This window comes from Ischnura elegans, chromosome 12 (genome assembly GCF_921293095.1).
Source record: "Ischnura elegans chromosome 12, ioIscEleg1.1, whole genome shotgun sequence".
NCBI classification, from domain to species: domain Eukaryota; kingdom Metazoa; phylum Arthropoda; class Insecta; order Odonata; family Coenagrionidae; genus Ischnura; species Ischnura elegans.
The window spans coordinates 56,103,314-56,116,901 of NC_060257.1; the positions used below are offsets into that span (position 1 = coordinate 56,103,314).

The 13,588-nt window shown below is 42.4% G+C and overlaps 1 protein-coding gene across 5 annotated transcripts in view; it reads right to left on the reverse strand.

Moving 5' to 3' along the window:
• The window catches only part of LOC124168759 (E3 ubiquitin-protein ligase MARCHF6), a 36,278-nt gene extending 24,748 nt beyond the window's left edge, over positions 1-11,530 (reverse strand). For 2 of the 5 annotated variants that reach the window (XM_046547038.1, XM_046547032.1), the window contains exons 1-2: positions 11,399-11,530; positions 10,793-10,990 (exon numbers count right to left, since the gene is read on the reverse strand). In XM_046547038.1, coding sequence (XP_046402994.1) covers positions 10,793-10,950 — 158 coding nt within the window. In that variant the 5' untranslated portion in view covers positions 10,951-10,990; positions 11,399-11,530. Of the gene's footprint in view, positions 1-10,792; positions 10,991-11,221; positions 11,371-11,398 lie in introns of those variants that run through there. The other 3 variants (XM_046547035.1, XM_046547034.1, XM_046547033.1) reach the window with 3 other exon arrangements.
• Positions 11,531-13,588: the final 2,058 nt, after the last annotated feature.

Genomic DNA, 13,588 nt, shown 5'->3' on the forward strand with positions numbered 1-13,588 from the left:
GCAAGGGAACCTGGTTCACCAAAAATCTCAACTATTCTCAAGTGGCATACCTTACCGAAGGAATTTTTGAGTTAAGCACCCACGGTTGATGAGTGAGCCACACATTTTACATAAGAGTCATGCTTCCATTCTTAAAATTAACTCCTATAGCCATCTCAAAATATTAGTGGTATGTATTTTAATTATTTTTCCCAATTTTTGGGAGAATTCCCCTTATGCTAATATGCTCATTCTATGACTAGACACACTGCATTTTTGTGAGATGACATGAGCACAGCTCAGTTCAAAAATATAAATTTCACTGAATGCAATACAGACTAAAGAGAAACATCAATTTTACACTCATCAATTTTGTTAGTTCCCTAATTTTGCATAGCACTCATAAGGCCATGGCAACTGGCTCATAAAAACAATGTTCCTCTAGTGAAAAAAAATCCAAAGAGGAAAAATCATTCACCTTGACCGGGCTTAACCGTGGCAAGTCCCGGTATACTTAAACATGTTCCTCTATTTCAAACTTTCCTCGAATTTACTCTTTTTCAGGGCATGCCCTCAACAAGTAACATAATAGGGTGGTATCCTAATATTTTTTTATTGCCTAAATCGAAAGATTATACCTACTGTTGTATGCATTTCACGCTCTTAAGATTTCCGAATGACGATACATATCTATTTTTCGGGATTAAAAGAAAAGTGAAAAATTTCAAGCGCACGAAATCGCGACGGCTAAGTAGGAATGATGGGAAAAGTCCATGTGACGTATTTCTGGTTCCCGCTGCCGCAAGTGAGGTGACCTTGGTGTGAGGCTCTGTGCGCTGATACGACGCAGGATGCTAGCAGGTAGCTGAATACCGTGCTAGCTGGTAGCGCGTGGCTTAAATAAGGATAATTAATACCTTATCAAACAAAGAAAACTTTCTGACCTTAGCCAGTTTTAATAGGTGATTATAAAGACATGTTACCCTGAGCACTGTGCCTCATGCATGCATTGGTAACCTCAGATGATGTAAAACTCCTATCCTCTGGTGTAGAAACTAGGTCCCTGTGCTTGTTACTAGTTTTTTTGCTTGTGTTACAGCTATGGAAATCAAAAGGGTTGACATGAACTGAATGCCTTCAACTAAATCTGGTACTATATGGCAAATCAACTTTATAGGTACGCTAAAGGAGGTGGCAAGACAATTATACACTCCTTTTTATCCAAGGGAAATGTAGATTCCTACACCGACACGATCAGTGAAGTATGCCTCTTGTTTTACTGGCACAACCACACCAAAATATACACAGGTTCAAAGATGATGCTCCCTTTTCACCTTGAGAGCAGCCTCAGTCTCTAATGCGAAAGATCCACAGAGAAAAAAATCATTCGCCTTGACCGGGATTCGAACCCGGATAACCCGGATTTCCGGTCGAGTGCTTTAGCCAGTTAAGCTATCGAGGCGTCATTCTTCCCTGTGGATATTTTCGGACACTACCGGACAAGATGTTGCTGGACTGCTGAGCATATGATGCCACAAGCAGTCCAAATTGTGCGCACAGCGCCACAGCCGGAGAGCAGGCCCGGACATAGAACACAAAGAGGTGTGTCTTCCCTGTCAATTATTCAGGATAAATATTTCACATGACTGATTAAGAAATTAACATATTAAAAAAATAAATTGTACAGAGAGATACATAGGTTTTTCTAAAACTGGGTCAAATAGTTTACTCTCTACTTGCACCACGTAAACGTATTGTTTACTGGACTCTGACGTCACGATCAGCCAACATGGTGATGGGTCGTTTGGAGCGCAACATTCAAAGACAATTTTCAAATTGGAATTTTACGAATAATACGCAGGTTAGAGAAGAACTGCTTTCACTGTAATTTTCAGCATGAAGGATATTTTATTATCACATAATCATCCATTTTCAGTGGAATTCCCCATTGTGTCAGGCAAAACATGATGGAACTCTTTCATGATGAATCAAAAAAGGAAAGACAATGGCAGGTTTCACAATTTAATCAATACTGCGACCGGTTTCGAAACCATGTATTCGAAACCGGTCGCAGTATTGATTAAATACGGTGGTTTCCTATTATTTTTTTATTGCCTAAATCGAAAGATTATTACTACTGTAGTACGCATTTCACGCTTTTAGATTTTTAAATGACGATATCTATTTTTCGCGATTAAATGAAAAGTGAAAAATTTCAAGCGCGCGAAAACGCGACGCGTAAGTAGGAATGATGGGGAAAAGTCTGTGCGACGCATTTCTGGTTCCCACTCCCGCCTTGTGAGGTGACCTTGATCGAGGCTCTGAGCGCTGATAGGACGCAGGATGCTAGCGGGTAGCTGAGTACCTTGCTGGCTGGTAGGGCTTGGCTTAAAAAAGGTTTATTAATACCTCAAAGAAAACTTTCCGACCTTAGCCAGTTTTAATAGGTGATTATTAAGACATGTTTCCCTGAGCTCTGTGACTCATGCATCCATTGTTAGCCTCTGACGATGCATAACTCCTATCCTCTCGTGTAGAAACTAGGTCCCTGTGACGTCACGTGGAGTGGAATCGCATGGGCGCCAATCTGGCCTTTTTCAAATGAGGATAAAATTTGACCCTTGCCATTCGTCTAAACCGGTATTTCAAAAACCAAATAATTTGTGTATTGTAAGGATCACCTCTGTCAGCTCGGCTTCCGTTTTCACCTTCCTGCGCCCCATCCCAACTATTACCCACTCCACCTCTAGCATCTGAGCTAGTAAGCATATCAGATACCTACACCTCTTCCTTCCTTCTATTTCCTCACCCCCTTCCCCGAATCATCACATTCTTCATTTCCACGGGAGCGCATTGTTTCCTCTCTCCCATGCGAAGCCTACCATGGGGAACTGCAAAGACAAGCACTGCGGCAGGGGGAGGGGTGCGCCGAGAGAGAGCTGCGAGGAGACAGCGCGTGGCAGTGGCAGTAGTTATTGTATCGTCGCTGAGAGTGATCACAATAAAAAACCTGTAAAGAGTGTCTCTGAGTTTCCTTCACAGAATCCCTGCCAAATCGGTGTTGATTCCCCTTTTGAGTGATCAGGGGTCTTACACTGGTGTCAAGAAGTGGGATTTGGCAAATTTTGTGAGGAAACTCAAAGACGAGATGGCGGGGAGAGTGAGCCTTGGGGGACAGGAGATGGAATTACAACAGGCCATCACGGAATTGAACGAGAAACTCCTTGAGCTGAGCGTGGATAATGAAAGGCTCCGACGGGCAGGGGCAGCCACGGGAGAGGAAGGGGGAAGGAAGAATTTTGGCCTGCTTTCGGCTGTCGAGGCTTTTTCTGGGAGAGCGGGCGAGTCGGTTGCGGCCTTCCTCGACAAGATTGAACGCGCGGCTGATCTGGGGTGTCTCTCCGACGGCGACAGACTCAGCGCAACAGTGCTGAAACTGAATGGAGAGGCTGCGGAGTTTTACCGCAGCAAGGAGGAATGCCGGGGGGCCGAGACTTTCGAGGAGTTGAAGGCGCAACTCCTCCTGAGGTACCGGACGAAAAGAAGTACTCGTTTCTTCTGGGAGCTGTTGACTAACATGAGGAGGGGCCCCCAGGAGGACCTAGAGGCCTTCGCTGACCGAGTACGAAAGGTCAACAGCCAGACGTTTGACGCCACTGGCTCCGTAGAGCATGCCGCCGCGACGCGGTATGAGGCAGATCAGCGCGCCCTCGACGCCTTCCTAAATGGCCTGTCGGGGGAGGTGGGCAGGCAGTGCCGGTTGGCGTCGCCCCAAAGTTTTGAGGAGGCTGTCGAGGCCGCCATCAGGATTGAAGAGGTAGAAAGGCGCCCAGCACGGGAGGAACCAGCGAATCGTCACGTCTTCCGGACCCCGAGAGAAGGGAAGTGCTATAACTGCGGGGAGACCGGACACATGGCGAGGGAGTGCCGCAATCCGAGGCGGTGCTTCAATTGCGGAGGCGTGGACCACATTGCCCGGGAATGCAGACCAAGGCGCCAGTCGGGGTTAAACGACAGCGGGGCCGGCAACGCCGCCAATTCCGGCCCCTACTAGATGTCTTCCTCCCGAGGGTGGAGAGGGGCGGAGGACCCACGGACCTGGTGGCGAGGGTGAGCGTCGAGGGAAAGATGGCCAGGTTTCTTTGCGACACTGGCGCCCAGGTATCTCTCGTGTGCAGTAATGTGTGCGGATTGAAGGGCGTGAAAAGGTCTCCTTATCGTGTGAAGGGAATTACTGGTGATGTGGTGAAGAGTGTAGGGGAGAAGGACGTAGAATTTTTAGTTAAGGGATTTCGGTATGTATGCCGTATGCAAGTAGTGGACGAGGTAGGTGGGTACGATGGGATTTTAGGTTTAGATTTTCTAGAAAGATTTGATTGTTGTATAGACGTTACACGGGGAACCCCTTCTATAGGGAAGGATACGTGGTATTTGAGGGATGGACACAAGGAAGAAGTTAGCGTGGGGCGGCTGAAGCGAGCGAGAGAGTGGTGTGGCGCGGAATTCCCTATCCGGTTGGTAGAAACAGAAATTTTGCCGGGAATGTGCGAAAAACTATTTAACTTTAAGGTCCCTGATTTGAATGTCCCAGCCGGCACAGATGTTTTAGTCGAATCGAAGTTTGGTGATTTAGAGGGGTGTGTTGTTGCGAGGACTATATCGAGAGTGAATAAAAACCGGGAAATTGTGGTGAGGGTGGCTAATCTTAATGCAGGAGAAGTAACTTTAAGAAAGGGAACAATATTAGCCTCCGCCACCGAATGGGAGGACATTAAAGTAGAGGCAAAAGACGATCGGGGGCCGCGAGTGCATGCTGTGAGATGTTGTGAAGAAAAAATTAATTTTTCAGAAAAGTTAAGCCATCTAAATGACCAGGAACGCGAAAGTTTGGTGCCGATTCTCGAGGAGTACGAGGATTTGTTTTCTCGTAAGGGCCTCCCACCGCCGACGAAATTAGTATCACACCATATTCCAACAGCTGATGAGAAACCAATTTATAAAAAAGCGTACCGAACACCGTACCATCAGAGGGAAATAGTGGAGAGGTTGGTGCAAGAACAACTAGAAGCAGGTGTCATAGTGCCGAGCGTTAGCCCTTGGGCCGCCCCAATTGTTGTTGTGCCAAAAAAGTCGGCGGATGGAAGCGCATCGTATAGGTTTTGTGTGGACTACAGAGCGTTGAATGCAATTACTATTCCTGATGTATACCCCCTCCCAAACATAGTGGAAACTTTAGATTATCTCGGGAACTGCCGCTATTTTACCACCATGGACCTGACGAGCGGGTACCATCAGATCCCAATGGACCAGGAGTCCCGACCTAAGACGGCATTTAATACGGAAGGGGGGCATTATGAATATACGAGGATGCCTTTTGGCTTGCGAAACGCGCCGGCGAGCTTCCAGCGTCTTATGGATAGTGTCCTCCGCGGGCTTAAGCCAGCGCATTGCCTTGTGTATTTAGACGACGTGGTCGTTTTTAGTTCCACGATCGAAGAGCACGCGAAGCGATTGGGAGGCGTTTTAGAGAGGTTGAGGGTGGCTGGATTGACCTTAAAGTATGATAAATGTCACTTTGCTCATGACAAAGTTAATTATTTGGGTCATGTTATTACTAAAGATGGGATTTTTCCCGATCCGGCGAAGCTCTCGGCGGTGAGCGAATATCCCTCTCCAACTTGCACGAAAGAATTGCAGTCCTATTTGGGTTTGGCTAATTACTACAGAAGATTCGTGAGAGGTTATGCTTGCATAGCAAAACCTTTAACGAGATTGTTGAAGAAGGGAGTTACTTTCAGTTGGACGAATGACTGTGAAGAGGCAATGCAAAAGCTTAAGACCGCGTTGACTAGTAGCCCAATTTTAGTTTATCCTGACTTTAGTAAACCTTTTATTGTTTCCACAGATGCCTCGAATTACGCCCTCGGGGCAGTTCTTTCGCAGGAGATAAACGGAGAGGAACACCCCATTGCCTTTGCCTCTAGACAATTAAATAACGCGGAAACTAATTATTCAGCGACGGAAAAAGAACTTCTTGGAGTCGTATGGGCTGTAGGCCATTTTAAATGTTATTTGTTTGGTAGGAGATTTAAAATTGTGACGGATCATGCAGCCCTTAAGTGGTTGTTTAGCCTTAAGGACCCTAATAGCCGTTTAGTGAGATGGACATTGAAATTAAGCGAGTTTGACTATGAGGTCGTTCACAAGCCAGGGAAGCTTCATTCGAATGCTGATGCATTAAGTCGGAAGGTGCGGACGGTTGAAATAGGACCGTATGACAACTTAATTGATTGTCAGAATTCGGACGCTGAGTGTAAAAAATTACGCACTCAGGAGGGGTTCCTGGTAAAAGGGGGAGTTTTGTATAAGGAGACCAATGGTGGACAAAGAATAGTGGTTCCCGAAGTGTTGAGAAAAGGGATACTACAAAACTTTCACGATCATCCGTTATCTGGTCACTTGGGGGTTCGACCAACATTGGAAAGGGTACGATCGCGGTATTGGTGGCGCGGAGTAACAAAGGATGTGAAGGAAGTGTTGAAGGGTTGTGTTGCGTGCAATCGCCGCAGCCCTTATGGGAAAACGAGGGCACCTGTGCAGGAGTTACCCTCATCAGATAGGCCGTTTGATTTCGTTTCGTTGGATACTGTTGGCCCTCTTCCATGCAGTGACCAGGGTAATAAATATATTCTTTCCATCATTGATAATTTTTCCCGCTATCTTGAGATGGTCCCATTACCGGACCAAAGGGCGGAGACAATTGCCTCAGCATTCGTAAGGAAGTGGGTCTTGAGATTCGGAGTACCAGATAAAGTCTTGACAGACCAAGGTGCGAATTATATGTCCGAATTTTTCAAAAATGTTTGTGAGCTGTTGCAAATTTCCAAACTTCGTACGTCCCCTTACCATCCCCAGTCCAACGGCAAGGTGGAGAGAGTACACAGAACTATTGCAGGTATTATTAGCCATTATGTAAATGAAAAAAATACAGATTGGGATGTCTGGTTGCCTTATGCTGTCACGGCATATGATACAAGCACCCATCGGAGTACCGGTTATTCCCCCCATGAAATTGTTTTTGGATGTACCATGCGTTCGCCCTTTGAGTGCTATAATTCGGAAATAGGAGAGTTTAATGACGTGTATCTTCGAGAGTTGAAAGAGAGATTGGAGACAATGTGGGAGAAATGTAGAGTTAATGACGAGCGGAGCCGGCGCAAGAGGGCTGCAGTATATAATCGAGGCACGAAGGACGTAAAGTATGAGCGTGGTCAATATGTATATTTAAGTGATCAGTGCATAAAGACAGGGGGCGCGAAGAAGTTCCATTACCCATGGAAGGGCCCTTACCTGGTGACGGAAGTAATATCCCCTTGTAATGCGCGGATACCGCTCCCCTATAGGTCCCTTCTAGTGCACAAAAATCGCTTGAAATTACATATAGGGAATCCGCCTAGTAGTGGATTCTTTCATCGTGGAGAACGCCGGCGAGGAAGGCCCCGGAAACCCACCCCTCCCGAATCAGCAAAATTATTGCCAGTAGATGTGATCGGAAACAAGCCCCCCCACAATACTTTGCCCTCCTCTTCCCCCGGAACCACCCCCCCTCGACCCCATTTAGAAGAAGAATCGAGCGAAGAGGTAACAGAAGAGACTTCACTGCAGGAAGGCACGGAGGAATCTTGCGACGAGGCGACGAGCGACGGAGAGGAAGGCCGAACAGCTGAGCCACAGAGAAGTCCTTATCTCCTGAGGTCCCGACCTATCCCTACGTCTCCAGAGCCGTTGGGATTACGAGAGGTCGATCCCCGTCCTTCAACGGAGTCGCCTAGTGCCCCAGATAGCGAAGGTGAAGCGCAGCCGCTGCCTTATCAGCTGCGGCCGCGGAAGTGAGGAGAGCAAAGGATAGTCAGTGAGAGTGAACGAAGAGAATTGAGGCAAAATGTGTGGGGTGGTGCTGTGCGTGGTAATTTTGATGTGGGTGCTTCTCATCGCATGGCACTATTTGTATTTTGAAAAATTAACCCCTTGTGAAGTTGTGGAAGGACTAGAGTAACTGTGTGACTTGGTTATAATTTTGTTTTGGACTCCATTGGAATTTTCGTATGCAATGAAAAGGAGGGAGTGAGAGTGATTGTGGGTTTGGGTTGGTGGTACAAATGAAGTACAAAGATGCATCAGCAATTTGTGTGATTTTTGTGTCCATGTTTTAAAATTTATTGCTTTGATGTTGTTTAGTTGGGAAATAATGATTTTTTTTATTATATGGGTTTGGGTTGATGGTACAAGTGAAGTACAAAGATGTATTAGAAATTTGTGTGATTTTTGTGTTCTGGTTTTAAATTTTATTGTTTTTATGTTGTCTAGTTGGGGAATAATGATTTTTTTTAAATGTGAATTGATACTTGGTAGAGGTAGCACCTTTGGTGGGGATTATTTTATTGCTTCGCAGGGTTTGTTGCATTTTTTTTATTTTTCACAGGTTCGACATTTAGTCCACTGACTAAATGCCGTTTGAAAGGGGGAGTGATGTAAGGATCACCTCTGTCAGCTCGGCTTCCGTTTTCACCTTCCTGCGCCCCATCCCAACTATTACCCACTCCACCTCTAGCATCTGAGCTAGTAAGCATATCAGATACCTACACCTCTTCCTTCCTTCTATTTCCTCACCCCCTTCCCCGAATCATCACATTCTTCATTTCCACGGGAGCGCATTGTTTCCTCTCTCCCATGCGAAGCCTACCATGGGGAACTGCAAAGACAAGCACTGCGGCAGGGGGAGGGGTGCGCCGAGAGAGAGCTGCGAGGAGACAGCGCGTGGCAGTGGCAGTAGTTATTGTATCGTCGCTGAGAGTGATCACAATAAAAAACCTGTAAAGAGTGTCTCTGAGTTTCCTTCACAGAATCCCTGCCAAATCGGTGTTGATTCCCCTTTTGAGTGATCAGGGGTCTTACAGTATTATGAATACACTAATGGTGGGTAACGAATGGCAATCAATGCCTTTCGTTTTCTTTGATGAAGGAAACTACCCTATTGTGGAACATGCCATTGTCTTTCCTTTTTTGATTAATTTTTCAATTCCACTTGACATTTTTTCTAATCAAAGAAGAAGCTAAGGAAATCACAGATGTCCGATATCAGTAGTTAATTGGAACTCTCAAGTATCTGTCGGCACGAATAGATATTTCCTTCATCACATGCCACCTTTCTCAGTTTAATAAGAAACATAGAGATGTCCATTGGGAAATAGCCAAAAGTATACTTACATAGCTAAAGGGCATTATGGAAATAGGATTCTAATGTACAGAGAACCATTTTGTTGGTTTATCTGATACAGATTTTACAAAAGAAAGAATGATAGGCATTCCTACTTTGGGTATGTTGTTACTGGAGCAGGTGCACCAGTTTCCAGGAGTAAAAGAAAGCAGAAGTGTGTAGCTTAATCATATTTTTAAACAAAGTGTGTTGCACTTTCTGAAGCAGCTAAAGAGGCTGTTCACCTTAATTATTTTAATTCTGAATTATTTCAGGACCAATTTTGACTTATATCACTATTCTTTATGTTCCTGTTTTCTTGAACAAACACAAATGTGACAGAAAACATGTGATCTGTAATAGCCAGTCTTTTTTTTAATGAACATATTCTTGCAACGTGAAAAAGAGGCGAGGTGATAAAAGAGGAGTATAGAAGGGGCTAATGTTGTAATTGGTCTGGTAGGATAGAGACAGCAAAAGTAAAAAGTAATTGATAGAAATGACAAATTTGTTATTTCTACTAACTAGTTTTTACTCCAAGCCAACTTTATGAATGTGATCAAAGATAACCTAATCAAAGATAGATGTATCAAAGACCAAGGGGATACCCAGGATCAAAAATGGGGGAGGGGGGCAAGCCATGGTTGTTCAAGGTATAAGATTTTAGCATGGAAAAGGTGAATGAAACCAACATTTAAAAAAATTATAACAGTGCATTACTAGTGTTTTAAGTTATTTACTTGTAAAAAAATATTTTTCTAGTTGCATGTTTTGCACTAACATCGTGGATTTAAAGAAAATTAGTTGAAAACTTCTTTCAATCCAGTTCTGATTTTCCTTAAAGACTTTTGCTATTTTTGCCTTCAGGGGAGGGTAGCTGCCCCCTCCTGCCCCTTGCTGGGTACTCCCATAACACAGACAGCTACAGAAAACGTTATAACATCTTAAAAAATCGAACATCAGCTTCGTGCATATGATTCCCTCCTCTATGGTTCTAAGGAATGGAACGTTTTCCCTACACTAGCTTTACAACATCCAATACTACCCTCAGCTTCATTTTTAAGACAAGCACCAACTAAGGATATAATAATATATTCATCACAATGAAAGAAAACATTCCATTCTGAATAAGAGCCCATAGTACGAGAAATCTTTGATTACAGAGATTGAAAGCATCAAAACGCTTAAAGAGTAACAGAAGGAATCCTAAAATACTCCTCCATCACTTTACTGAGATATATATCTACTCAACTCAATAAATAGCTGAAAACCACTACAAAAGGAAACGAATTTGTCCATAATATTTGTAGGTAAAATAAAAGCAAAGTACAAACATAACTAAGATCTTAGCACTGAGGCCCTGAAGTGAATTCCTCACGAGGCAAGCAGGAATGACAACAACCACGCAAAAACAATACAGAATATGGCTCAAGCACATCATTTCTGGGGAAACATTGGCTTAATTCAAGAGAGTAAAAGGTTATTTTCCGTGACACATGAAATAGATTGATGTATTAATAATGATTCACTTATAATTGAATAAAACCTATAACTTACCGCATCCATTGCACAAGGCACTCCTGGTGAATGAATTTAATACTCCCAGCACACAGACACGGATGAAAGAGCGGTCTGTCACTAGTTCCTTCACACCGACAAACACGGCATATGTCTCCACTTCCATTTGCACCATCTTTTCCAACGTCTTCATCCATTATTCAGGTATATTTAAACTGCTTTAACCATATGTTACAACTGACACGACGCCATAAAAAGTAATTAGAAGTATTAGAATATAAATAAAACATCACGATAAATAACATCAATACACCTAATTCCCTAAAAGTTAACATGGATTAAATTAATCTTTAAGAGAACCAATTCCGTATCTCTTAAGGAAACGTCAAGCCTCAACTATCGTCAATGTAACCACAGCGAAATCACGCAACAAACCACATTTAAGCAAGCAAAACTTAAAAAAATTACATAGACTAAATTGGTCTCACAGGATTAGCCAAATAATTCATTGTAGAAACACTTCACTTTCACTCGAAGCAATCTACGTCCGTAATAAATATAGCTAGGTCACAGGAAAACACATGAAAACGCCATTAGGTGGGCTAAAAACAAAACAATATTTCACATGATGACGAAAAGATATACCTCTATGATATATTGTGCTAAAAAACAATTACGGTGCACAATCACGGAAAATAATATTATAAATAATTAGATATTTCCACATTCTCACAAATTATTACGAGAAAGTTCCTGAATCGATCCGAAAGGATAAAATCGCATATGTCGATACATCGCCTGCTCCGAGCCATCGACCTCATGACCTCAGCGAGTGTTCTTTGGCGCTAACTTGAATCAAATCTATTTTGCGCTTTTTAAACTTACCCGTACAATAAACCCCTGAGTAAAATAATTATACTCTATGGAATGGTTAACAGTTTTAATTATGAGTGCTATTGTTTTAAATAAAGTGAATTTCCATTTTTAACTAGATGTGACTTGTTTGATGGTATGTTATTAATTTATAGAAATAAGTACATATGTATATCAGGATGAATTAGCTGGCTGATTTATATTTTTAACTCTTAGAAGACAGGAAGTAGATTATTTGATTTATTACCACTTACTATTAAATGCATCAACTAAATCTTTTACAACTAAATGACTAAAACAATGGCAAATTCCATAAATTCTTTTAAAAATATTTTAAAGTTTTTTATCAGTTTTTTCATCCATACCATCACCAAATGTAGGCATGAATAACTTAAAGGCATATTTGGGCATCACTACCCTCGTATCTTAATTATGGCTTCCACAATGAAGTGCAGACATATCATCCCTCTTTTCAGCATATAGGTGAGCAGAGACAGTGGCGCAGCGAGGGGGGGGTTTTGAGGGATAAAAACCCCCCAGAGCTCAGAGAAATTTCAATCCATCTCACTTAATTGGATTAATATTACTCATATAATAGTGTAAATATTAATAAAACACGCCTCAGAATCCCGTAAAACTTACCATTTTGAACCATTTATCTTTAAAATTTTCTAGAGGAGGGCACCCGCAACACCCACCCAGTGAGAAATGGGTGGTGGAATCCACGTTGACTCGTGGTGGTGGTGGTGGATATTGAGTGGTTGGACCCACGTTGATTTCAAGTGGATTTGTGGTGATTAGCATAAAATGTTAAACAGAATTTATAATTTGTGGAACTTAACTCTCTGGTGACATTGCGTCATCTATCATCCTGAAACCACGCTAGTTATGTGAAAATGTATCGCACATTCTATTTTTATATAATTCGTGGAAAGGCAGCCATGAGAGCACATGAAAAATCGTAGACACATATATAGAAGGTTTAGATATAGAGTGGTTGAGGTTTTAATGGTTTTAGGACAGCACCTACTACTGTTTTAATTTTTCCACCAAATTTCCACGTGGGTTCCACGTTGATTCCACGACCAAAAACACGTGGTATCCACGTTACATCTACACATGGATTCCACCACCCATTTCTCACTGGGCACTTACCCTGGTGGGTATTCCACACCCTCAGACACCCCAGTGTTTTGCACCTGAAACCCCCTAGCCTTAATTCCTGAGGAGAGACAGAGATGATCCTTATCAATTATGAATAAAATTATACCATAGATGATATTCACGCATGTTCTCATAATAAAAAAGGATTGATTAGGAAAAAAATATTACAATAAGTGAGAAGGATGGGGAAAGATGCACTTTTTTTTTTACCTCAATGATTGGGCTGAAACACTTTCCTCACAAAACTATTACCCTCCCTCTCTTTCTCCCTGCAAGAAACTCCCCTTACTATTATGTACCTAATTTTACCAGAAATCCAATTTTTTTCAGGAAAAAAAACGAACTTTAAAGCTGATATATTTACTTCACAGATAATGACCTGTATTATCTGAGCAAAATATTACACTGATAATAATATTTATTTTACGGGCACAAGCCCTTTTACAGATTAGAAACTAGGGATGCCCTTGGTCTATAAATCTACATATGTATAGTTCGACTCAGTGATTTAGTGTTTCATCAATCATTTCAGAACAGGAATATTCTTAGATATTACTCTAATAAATAAAATTAATGAATTCCATGGGTGTATCAAAACTGACACACAGTACATTTGGTTTCATATGATCATCAAATTACACTAATTCTTGCAATAGGGTGGTTTCCTATTATTTTTTATTGCCCAAATCGAAAGATTATTACTCCTGAAGTATGTATTTCAAGCTTTTAGATTTTTAAATGACAATATCTATTTTTCGCAATTAAATGAAAAGTAAAAACTTTCAAGGGTGGGAAAAC